We start from the raw sequence: 11887 nt of genomic DNA, 5'->3' as shown, positions 1-11887 counted from the left end.
TTTTACTTACTTTACAGCCCATTTTTAAAGTTTTATAGCAATCAGCAGCTCTTAGCAGCTCATGCTTGAGCTGTTTCCTTTCTTTGTAAGCACTGGGCTCCTTTTGGGGTACTCTGAATATTAGAAGGGCGCATTTAAACAACGCTCACATGAGGTTTTGAACAAGTGCGTGCTCACCTCGGGCACGTTAATTGACCAGAAAAAGCTGTATTAAAAGTATTGATACATGGTTTTATGAATCTCTATTGGGCTATGAAAAGCAATATTGATTTGATATAGATAAATCTATATTTTAAACCCAGTCCTATTAAGTAATGCATTCTGTGTGTATGTATGTACGTAATACCATCGCTTCTACTTCTAAATTTAAATAATCTCATCTTTTTTTTTTGTGACACTGTTTGGAGTAGATTTAATGTGACAAACAGTTACAAGCTACTTGTAACAGTCACATTTTCAAAGATCAGTCAAGCTTGAGCAGCCTACGTGTTATCGTTACACAGTGAGGTCATCCAAAAGAGATCAAATCCCAATTCTGTCATCTGCTGGCAATGTTTTTTTTTTCCAGGTTAGTGCTCAAACAAGAGCATCTGAAGAAGTCTCTACCCATTCCTATTAAAAAAAAATGTAGTTGACGGCGTTTGCCGTCACTGGTGCTTCTTGTTAAGATTGTGCACAAAGAGTTGATGTACAAAAAAATGCTAATTTATTCCTCTGTCATCGATTAAGACGGTAGAACACGGCAACAGCTTGCGACAGCGGCTTACCTCTTGCTCTGGCCTAAATCACTCGTGTATGTGCAAATGAGGTGACGGTATGTAGAAGTTCTTAGAGTCCCATGAAGGTATAGAAAACTATACAAGTTAAGCGGAAATCTAACTTGGGAGCAGCAAGTTTCCTGATTAGCGTTTTTCAAAATGGCACAATTTAGCATGTACGCTCGTTACTTCCTCTATGACTCTGATTGGACACATTTCCATATACTTAATTTAATAGGAGCATGGGAATGGAGCAGCTGATGCCAACGAATCAGAAGGTCACCAGTCAAAGCTGACTGCAAGGATGGCTTCACAAACACAGAAACAGAACAACACTCAGGTACAGTGAATGAGCTAAAATATTTTGAATTATTTTTTCATTCCTTATCTTTTCACAATAAGCTTTATTGTCTAATTATGATTGTGTTCCAGAGCTTTAAAAGAAAACCTGGACAAGCAGACAATGAGCGTTCGACAGGTGACTACAATGAGCTTATTAACAAGCGTCTTCGTACGTTGGAGAGCTCTCATGAGCAGACGCAAGACAGCAAGCAACGTGAAACCCAGCAAGAGTCCGACCTTTATGAACATATCAAAGAAGGGGACATGGCCTACGACAGGCAAACTTACGGTCAGTAGCAACATCATCATGAAGAAAATTGTTAGTGTGAGGTAGTGCTGGGTGATATTTAAAAAACTACTATCACGATATAGGGTATTTTATATCACGATAACGATGTACAGCGATATATTTTCAGTTTTTGTATTTAAAAAATTATACAACACACTGACTGTTTACCTTTTCTCATTTTATTTTGAGGTGGCTTTAAACAGATCTGTATCAAAAGAGAAATAATCCAGTAGTGCTGCTATACAAAATTATCAAAGGTTCACAAAAGAGGCACAGTAACCACTGACATATTTTTTTACAAATGTATTTATGAATCTAAATAGGGGATACAGAAATGTTTCAGACAGAAATTGTTTAAAAATAAACAATGAACTATATTGTAATGTAATTTTGAAAATATTTATTGTGCAGATTTCAAGTCAAAATCAAAACTTAGGACTGCAGTGTGAAAACAAATATTTAGTGATATGAAAGGTATTCACTCTAGTATATCCATCCATTTTCTGAATCGCTTATCAAGCCTGCACGTTTAGTCTTCCTTCTCCTGGTTGATGTGCGGGACGCTGTAACAATCACATCACTCACTTCCTGTTTAGCTAAGTGTGTAGCATTACTTTTTCTCCCCAGAGACTCGTTAACTCTTTGACCGCCATAAACGTTATAAAACGTTTAGCATAAACCTACGGAAGGGCGCCGAGGACGTTAAAAGACGTTCACTATGTTTTTTTTTTTTTTTTTTGGAAACGGGTGGAGGAAAGCCTTGGGCAGCTGTGCTGAAAGTATCAGGCAGATCTGGTTAGTATAATGACTCGTTTTGGCCCCTAGATGGCAGCGATGACTCTCTTTGCACAAGGTTGGATGGGCCGCCCACCGTGGGCGTCAGTAGAAGACGTGAGGCGGAGCTAGAGTCTTGAGGAGACAATGGCTGATGAAGCCACAATGGCTGATCAAGCAACCGGTTGCAAGCAGCTCACGCTTGAGCATTTTTTTCAAAGACGGAAAGCATCGATCAATACTAAAAAGCGCATTGATGTCGACGATGATGATGACTCCGAGCTTGACGCCAAAGTTGGAAGCCTTGACGCGACCGTTATGATCACGTAGTAAGCCTCACCGGCTAAGCGCGGCTAGCGCTGCTAACGCCGGAAAACGCGCACAATAACCGACCGGGTACTTCTACACAATCGGACATTCGAGAGTTGTCGAAAAGCATCGACCAATGCATTGATGGTGATGATGATGATGATGATGGTGAATCCCGAGGTTGACGCCACAGTTGGACGCCACAGTTGGACGCGGCCTTTATTCTCACGTCATAAAGCATCACCGGCTAGCGCTGCTAACGCCGGAGCTGCACATGCGGACAGTTTGTCGGACAATGAAGAGTACCCCGAGTCCAATGCATATTCATCGGAGGAGCGGGTACAGTCTGATCACGGAGAAGACACTGTTTCTGGACTACGATGCCACCATGAATGGAGTGGATAAAATGGATCAGAACATCTCTTACAACCCGGTATAGCCACTGAAGGACATGAGGAAGCCAGACGTAACACCACCGTAACGTAACCGTAGCATGATCCTGATATTAGACTTGATGGCAACACACACTGCAGTATATACTTGCTATTCCCCGGAAAAAACGGCCTGCAAGAAAGTGGAGCACGCGAAGAGGCAATCTGTTGTGCAAATGCTGTTGCGTCTCCTTGCACGCAGGAGAGTGTTACACAAAGAAAAACTGTCGTTGAAACATCCACATATTTGTAAATAGCACCACAGTTGCACACATTTGTAAATAGTTTGCCAAATTGTTGTCAAATTGTTACACTGTTGAATGTAAATAAACGTATTTTGCTATCAAAAAACACTTTTTCATTCTTGGTGGTAGTGTTTTATAGAAGTAAAGCACTATTTAGGTGTTTGTGGCATCATTCATGGACAAAAAGAAGTGTAAAATTCACTAGAATGCATGAAATAATATAGTTTAACTAAAAGCTTGATTTCTCCGTATTTGAGTCCAAAACAAGCGAAATCGGGTGAAACTAACCATTTTCTATTGTTGATTACTAAAGAACGGAATAAGGTAGAAACAAACTTTTTTTTTCTGATGAAAGATGAAAGTCCAATCTTTCATTTGGTAGTATGTGTGTTTCCATAGTCCAAACAGAACATTTTCTGTGGACCTTGAAAGATCAGTCAAAATGCTTAAATCGGCTGGCACTGACGGCATCCCTTTTCTGAAAACGTCTGGCAGTCAAAGAGTTAAAAGGCCAGCTGTTTTGCTAATAAATGTTTGACACGCACTGGTTTAACATGGTACGAGCGAGAACTTCAAGTCAAATCAATCACCCATGCACTTAAATTTCACGATTAATCACGCCTCGTAATCTGTTCGTGAGAACGTCAATACTTGTAACTGAAGAAGTGCTTCTTATATGCCGCCACGGAAGCTGTGATTACTAACTTAGGAGCAGAAGCGCAACATGTTTATGTGCAGTATTAGCCAGCCGAAGCTCGTTGCTATGCTGCGTCGTAAGTAGTAGAACCGATCTCGTCTCGACTTGAGCACCCTCGCTTGTAGGTAACGTAAGCATCCCAGCGAAGCTTTTGGTGGCTTTCTCCGCCATTCAGTTTCCATAAAAACTTAAAAATACGTGTTTTAATTATGCTAAAACTGCACATTTAGACTCGCAAACTGCTATGCTTTTTACACGCAGCTGTCACTGGGTTATTTCAATGAGCTGAAAGGAGTACCCAGCATGCTTTGAGTTGGGCTTAAAAAAAAAGTTAATTAATAATTACAGGTTTGTTGTTTTAGATACGTTTTTCAAAGTAGTAGTATTTTTTAATTGCATTTACCCACCTCGTTTTCTATTAATTTTCATTGACTATAAGTAGTTCAGATAATGGATGGATGTTAGATTTGCTTTGGCACCGTAAGCTTGTAATGACGACTATGTATCATTCACTGCCATGTCCACTTGCACATCCTGCCACCTGGTGATAGCTGTGTGAAACAAGCATGCAGAATGAATACGTTTGTACGTCAAACAAGCGTTCTCTGTGACTTATTTTGTTTGCGTTTTGCTGTAAGTGACAAATGACGATAGACACAATAGGAATAAAATGTCTTCACGATAAATATCGTCATATCGCCCAGCACTGTGAGGTATGAAGAAATAAATAGTAATATATTATGATTATAAATATAACAATAGATATATTTGTTGAACTCTCCCAGATGTTGCCAATGCAGATCAGGAGGCAGCAGACTGTCAACAGGTCAAGGATGAAAATCAGGACGAGGAGGATCTTTCAATGGAAATAGAGCACCAAGAGGATGATGACATTCAAGCTGCTGACGTCCAGGAGCTAAAACATAAACAGCTGGACACAACAAAGGCATTGCAGGAGCAAGGTGCTACTTTTGAACATTCATCATGCACCTGTTGACACACATTATGATGCAAATCCTTTTTTTGTTGTTGCTGAAAAACCATGCCTTTGCAGGAAATTTGAAACTTGCGCAAAGAAATCTCTTTGTGCTTTGTCACTTTCTGCCACCCCATAGGTTTGGGGAATGTGTCAAAATCATGGGCATATCCTGCATTTGGGGACTAGCGGACACTCGTTTACAACGCAAGATGTATTTGGTCACTGTGTTCCCTCTGAATTATTGGCCAAATCGAAATGTGGTGAACTGCTGTATTATGAGGTGCAACAAAGGCTCACATAATTACCAGGAAAGAAAAAAAAGCAACAGGCCGGCTTCAAGGGCAGCCCAAATTTGAGCTTAGACACCAAGAAAACTGAAAAATGAAGAGTTTATTCCAGCACACATACTTGCATGTGCACGAGCTTGACACAGATGTTGCAATTATGCTTTGGGAGGGTGGCAGTCGCAAAGGGTGCACCTCACTATTAGTCGCACCATCGATTTTTGAGAAAATGTAGGACTTTTAAGTGTGCCTTATAGTCGTGAAAATACGGTACTTTGTTTGAAGGTTACCGAATAAAAATGTCCTATTGTGCATTTTTGGAATGCTTCATATGACACTGCAGCAAAATAACAAGAACGGAAAGTTCTCAGGACTTTTCTAAAGCCCAAGTGTTTTGGGTGTTGTTGCTTTTACAGGTATAGAGAATGTAGAGATGCATCCACAGAGGCAAGAGAATGAAGACAATGAATGGGAGTACAACAGGCATTCCAGAGATAAAGAGCAAGCCGACAAAAAATCAGAATCAACCTTTCACACTCTTCCAGAGATGCTGGTAGACACAATGCAGGTACATATGATTTTAGTTTTTGGCACACTTTCTAATGAAACAGCAAAAATACTATATTTGGACTCAGCTTTATTCACCCATTCTTAAAATGCAGGCGGCCAGTCAGTTTTGGATCTGGACCTTCAGTGGGTATTAAACTGACCCAATCCACCTCTTAACACCATCACGTCACTAAATAATGTACAAAAAAACACTAAATGTTATAACTATATATTATAGTTTCTATGTGTGGCATTAAAGAAAAAACTGACATTTTCATGTATTTGAGGAAGAATGCCATCTTTATCTGCCAATACATTATTTCCGCACTAAAATATAGCAGTTGACAATCAGTATTTTTCAAAACAAACAAAATAAATCACATCGTACTCAACCTCTCCATGAGCCGTCACCTTACAGTGATGGAGGAGTTTGTTTCCCAATGATCCTACCCAGCAAAATCGCCAGTGTTAGATTAACACTGAGAGTGTTAAATCTAATACTAGAAAAGTGTTTATATGTGTCCACACCAATGAGTGTAAATCTGACACTTTTCAGTGTTACTTTTTTCACACTTAACCAGTGTTACTCCAACACTGTATTGCGTTACAAATATACACTGGTAAACACTGAGTAGTGTTGAAAGTACTCTACACTAGTGTCAGTGTTAAACATTTAATTCTGCCAAACTACACTTAACTTAATTTAATTCCATTTAAACACTTATGAGTGTATTTACTAGTGTCAGTGTTAAAAATGTAACTCAGACTGCACTTTACTCTGGTAAATGGTACTTCATTTATACTGTATATCGTATTTCCTCCTTACAAGACCCTCAAAGTGCTTTACATTAATGACAAATTTATGACTTTTTTTTTCCTCTCAGAAGTTAGACAGAGACCCTGAGGACATCAGGAGGGAGATGGAGGTGCAGTTATCAATGTGGCACGAATTGACTCCAGGAACACAGGAAGAGGTGTGTACCAATGTCTTCATAATGTAGAATTCAAGCCATTAAAGTTTGATGAAAATGTGACATTGGCCAGCATGTGCAGAAGAGGTTGCAGTTTGTACTATTTGAAGATAAAGTAAACTTTGAGTATGAGGACTACAGCATATACACATTTAGAAAAAAGTACGTGAATCTCTTGGAATTAGTTAAAAAAAAAAAAGTTATCTGATTATCACTAGTTACACAGTCTGCTTAAACCAGGGGTCTCAAACTCACATAACCTTGGGAGCAGGATCTTGATGTAATAGGGCTGCATCAGGTATTACGAAAATCTGTTAAAAGAAAAAGTATTTTAAAAAGGTTTTTAGCTTCAATGGTTTTCTTAAAAAAAATTTGCTTTAGCATGTCTAGTTGAGTAATTACATTTGAGATTTTATTCCTCATGCACTGCGACTTTTTAGGCTAATTGGGGTGCCCATATGCTCAACAATGACTACTGCTATACCCCTAATACCAACCTTTCTCTTCACTGCACGCGTCGAAGAAGACATGATTTTTAAAAACTCATTAGGCCCACAGCTGGTTGTGCTTTCACAATAATCAATATTTATTATGAAAAAAACATTCTTAAGTTTATAAAGATTTTAGCAGATTTGTTCGATCCTGAACCCAGCCCAATTGAGATGTGGTCTGACCTCAAGAGACCGATTCACACAATACTCCTAAAAATATTACTGAATGGAAACGTTTTTGTTGAGAGGAATGGTCAAAAATTCCTCCTTAACCACTGTGCAGGTCTGATGTGCAAAAACGGCAAATTTTGATCGCAGCGCTTCCAAAGCAGGCTCAAACAGTAATAAAATACAAAGATTGACATGCTTTTTCGATTGTACACTGTGGCATCCATGTGTTCTGTAAAAAAATGTAAATGTAAGTGTTGCTTGGATATTTGAACTGACCGTATGTAATATTTAGCGCCATCTAGTGGTGATCTAATAGTTCATTCAATTAAAAAACCCACTCTATATATCAATAATATGGAAATATGTTCTATTACAGCAACATACATTTTTTTTATATAATCATAGGTCGAGTAATCACTAATTATACTAGACTAAGTGCAATTTCTGCAGAAATTGTGTGGGAATGCTAAAAACTGAATGCTACATAAACACAAACATAGCTGAATGCTATGTTGAATGCTTATGAAGGAAATTGAAAGATAAATTATGTGAAAATTACAAAGTATTAATTGTAGTTGAAAGAAAAATGAATACAAATAACAGCCGGACTGCAATCTGTCAAAGGTGGTATTCGAACCATTGCCTCCTGTTTAGTGTTGCACGGGATACCAGTACCGTACCTCGATATTTTGGCGTCAAAAACGGCTCTGTGCCATTTTTTTTTTTAGCACCGATACATAAAAAAAATTAATACGAGACAGCCCGCCAACTATGTTTTGATACACATACACGGATGGCCGCCTGTCTACTGATATGCGGAAAAAACCTTAAGCGGCCTCTTTCAGCTCGTGTGCGAGAGGGCTCAGGAAGATGGCTTCACGCCCTGAACACTGAAGTGCTTGCCTTGCTGGCCGTGCACTCCTCGTTGAGAAGCATAATGAGCTAATTAAGTCTTCACACTTTGAACACTGAAGCGCTCCTCGTTGAGAAACACAACGTGCTAATTAAGTGTAGCACTCGCTGGCCGTTACATTGAGTCATGGGAGTGCCCACTGTATTACCAATATTTAAAACGGATTGCATTAAATGCAGTCAAATACAGTACTTCAAGAATATGGCATGCAATGTGAAAGCACATACAGTATATACATAAATATATACCGTATTCACATAATATAACATGCATACATCCTAATTTTTTGAATTAATAAATAAACATTATTTTGCTGCTTTTGTATATATTTTAGATTTTTATCAAGGTATCATTTCAGTACCGGTATCGAGGTATTTTATGCAGGTATTATATCGAAGTCAAAATTTTGGTATTGTGACAACACTACTCCTGTTCACCGGGCAAAGCGCCGCAGCACTAGCTGAAGAGTTGTCCAAGCAGGGTTTGAACCGAGGTCTTCCGGTGTGGCAGTGCAATTGCTGCCGTAGACAAATCTGTGACATTGTATATACTGTAATTGTGTGAAGGCTGTTATTCCTATACTTCAAACATCCTACTTTTTTGGCATCTATCTACTTCCACATAATTCCTCCGATTCGCCTCATTCCAATTTTAACTTATTCAAAAAATTCACGTCATTCTAGGGCAGAGGTGGGCAATCTCGGTCCTCGAGGGCCGGAGTCCTGCAGGCTTTGGAGATTTCTCACTTCCCAACACAAGCTGATTCTAATCAACAGGATCGTTATCAGCCTTATGCAAAGCTTGCTGATGAGCTGATCACATATCAGCTGTGTTGGAGAAGGGCAACATGCAAAACCTGCAGGACTCCGGCCCTTGATGCCCATCTCTGTTCTAGGGTGTATTTTTCTTATTCCAATTATTCACACCTTACCCACAATTCCCGATTTTGTACCCTATTTTTCCCCATTCATTCTTAATGGGAGAGTCTACATTTCACATTTAATTCCACATTTTTCATTCGATTCACTTCATTCCAACTACAATATATTCCACCTATTCACGCCATGAGCTCTTCCATTTCTTTCAGTTCCAAAATTCACGCCTTACCCACAATTCCCAATTTTGTACCCTACTTTTCCCCACTCATTCTTAATGGGAGATTCTACATTTCACATTTACTTCCATATTTTTCATCCCATTCACTTCATTCCAACACACTTATATACCACCAACTCACGCCATGAGCGCTTCCATCTATTCCAAAGGTTTCATTCAGCCTTACAGCCTTCTCACGCAATTTCTCCAGAAATTGCATTTTCTAATTGTAGTGAATATGTCAATATATACTGAAAGCTTGTGTTGAATTTGAATTTTAAATATAGAATGGAGTAAAAACTTAATAATGACAAATTACATCAAAAGTAATAAATGTGATATAATTTGACTATGATTATTTGTATTCAGTATTACATTTGTACTAAAGAGTAGTCCGAGCGGGGTTTGAACCTAGGTCTTCTGGTGTGGCAGGCAATTTCTTAAACCACTGACCTCACTTGTTTTGTTCAAAATCAGGGCTTATGGCGTATTTATATTGACAAGTGTCATCTGATGCTGAAAGCTATCTATGCGAATGGGGACACATGCGCTTAATCATTTCAGTGAAATTATAATGAATTTCCTGATATGATAGTCAGTTGGTTAGCATATAATCACTTAGCATAATTTCCATGGATACATTTGCTATGTACAGTCGGAGGTGGGATTTGAACTCGCAACCTCCTGGGTAATGGTAACGGGTAATGATGATCTGTTGTATGTATGGATGTGATTCCAGCATTCCCACAATAGAAGCATTCCCACAATTACATGGCTGGAGCCACACCTTACAAGAGGCTGACATTTCGCCGCCATATTCCTGCTATGGATCCCTAAAAGACAACTTTGCATAGTTAGCCCTGGTGATTTGCCACTTAACCTTCCACAGCTCGGGCCTGCAGATGGTCGTATATTTGGCTGATTTCCGTGATTCGGGTTCCCGTCGCTTGTCACGTTATGTTTTGCTCTCACAAGCCTTTTTTTTTTTTGACTAGCTTCTCCCACTAGCCGCTCTAGTTAGCCACTCCAACTAACTCCCGCTTGCTTAGCTTCTCCGGCTAAATCCAGCTCGCTCAGTCTTTCAGCATCGCTCGTCAGGCTTCACACCGGCTATGCTTGTTCGCTCACGCAAAATAAGAATTGGTGGTAGACTTGCCAAGTGTGGTCTCTCTGAGCCACCGTAGTGTGCGTGTTTTGAAATGCATGCGCTTCGGCTGCATTCTATGATATAGTGATATCTAGTCTAGACAGTCTAGTGGTCACTTATTACACACTGTCACTTTAAGAAAACTGTGTTTGTTTATTGTTGTGACTTGATGAAGATCAGATCATATTTTGTACAGAAATGTATACAGAAATCCAGGTAATTCCACAGGGTCCACATGATTTTCCTTGCAACTGTTAATAAGAAGTTTGCATTATTTTTTAATTTGATGAACAATAACTTTGTGACCCAGGAGAGTGCAGCGGCATACATGTGGCGCCAGTACCAGACAATGACCTACCTGCTATCCCAACAACTTTCAGAGCAGCTACGCCTTATTTTGGAGCCCACAGAAGCTGCAAAGCTCAAGTTGGTATCCCCATAACTTGCTGCAGACTTTACTTTAACAGAGTCTGTTAACCTAACAAAAGAGTTGTAATATCTGTCATAAGTCATAAGTTGGGTTTCCATCCACCCATTTATATTAAGAAATGCGAAAATCAAACTGAATGGAAACGCTAGGAATTCGAAAAAGGGCTCAAAATTCACAAAAAAGTTTTTATGCTTAGAGGGGGTGGATTTTGAAGCGTATCAAAAAAAGTAAAATGCTAATTTTGGCTATGGAAACCGCTGGAACGACCGGATATTACATCACATGTACGTTTGTAGTCCCAAAGCAATGTCAGACGATAAAGTAAGGTATGTTTGGGGGACGACGAAACAAAAATCTTTTTGGAATTAAAGAAGCAAATATTAATGCAATTTTAGAAACGCTACGATTTATCAAGAATTACAAAGAAAACTCATACGACAGTCGCTTAGTGTTCTTCTTATTTTAAATTGCTGGTGGATCACATCTCTATAGTGTATATCGTCACCTACAGCAGCGGAGTCCCCTCTCAATATTCGCAAAAGAAGAACAGATGGAAAAGGGCATAAGTCGCATGTCCGTTTTGCGCATTTTCAGTAAATTTGCTTTAAAAAATCACAACAATTGGATGGAAACCTGACTATAGTTCGTGTTGTAATACCGCTGATAATGGGAACATCGCTTTAGTGTTTAATTCACTTTGTCATTTTTTTTGATAGTTTTCAATGTTCTACTATTCTACAGAGGTGATTACCGCACAGGAAAACGCCTTAACATGAGAAAAGTGATCCCATACATTGCCAGTCAGTTCCGCAAGGACAAGATCTGGTTGAGGAGGACCAAGCCCAGCAAAAGAGATTACCAGATCTGTCTGGCTGTGGATGACTCCTCCAGTATGGTGGACAACCATTCCAAACAGGTAAGTCCTGGTGTTCAGAGTTTGCACAGTCTCCTTAAGTTTATCCGGTGAAAAAGTGTTCCCAGAACAGCCGAGATGTTAGTGTTTTTTTGTTGT

General features: G+C 39.3%; 1 protein-coding gene across 1 annotated transcript in view; it reads left to right on the top strand.

The window, feature by feature from the left end:
* Positions 1-11887, top strand: part of mdn1 (midasin AAA ATPase 1) — a 133997-nt gene that overhangs the window by 97838 nt on the left and 24272 nt on the right. Inside the window, exons 60-66 of the mRNA XM_086061714.1 lie at positions 997-1098; positions 1191-1389; positions 4631-4807; positions 5525-5676; positions 6542-6631; positions 10756-10871; positions 11617-11791. Of these exons, the coding sequence (XP_085917840.1) occupies positions 997-1098; positions 1191-1389; positions 4631-4807; positions 5525-5676; positions 6542-6631; positions 10756-10871; positions 11617-11791 (1011 nt within the window). The remainder of the gene's footprint in view (positions 1-996; positions 1099-1190; positions 1390-4630; positions 4808-5524; positions 5677-6541; positions 6632-10755; positions 10872-11616; positions 11792-11887) is intronic.

Source organism: Leptonotus elevatus, chromosome 18 (assembly GCF_054856555.1).
Source record: "Leptonotus elevatus isolate MCC_2025b chromosome 18, RoL_Lele_1.0, whole genome shotgun sequence".
Classification (NCBI taxonomy): domain Eukaryota; kingdom Metazoa; phylum Chordata; class Actinopteri; order Syngnathiformes; family Syngnathidae; genus Leptonotus; species Leptonotus elevatus.
The sequence above is the reverse complement of the archived record's forward strand: the minus strand, read 5'-3'. Positions and strand labels throughout refer to the sequence as shown.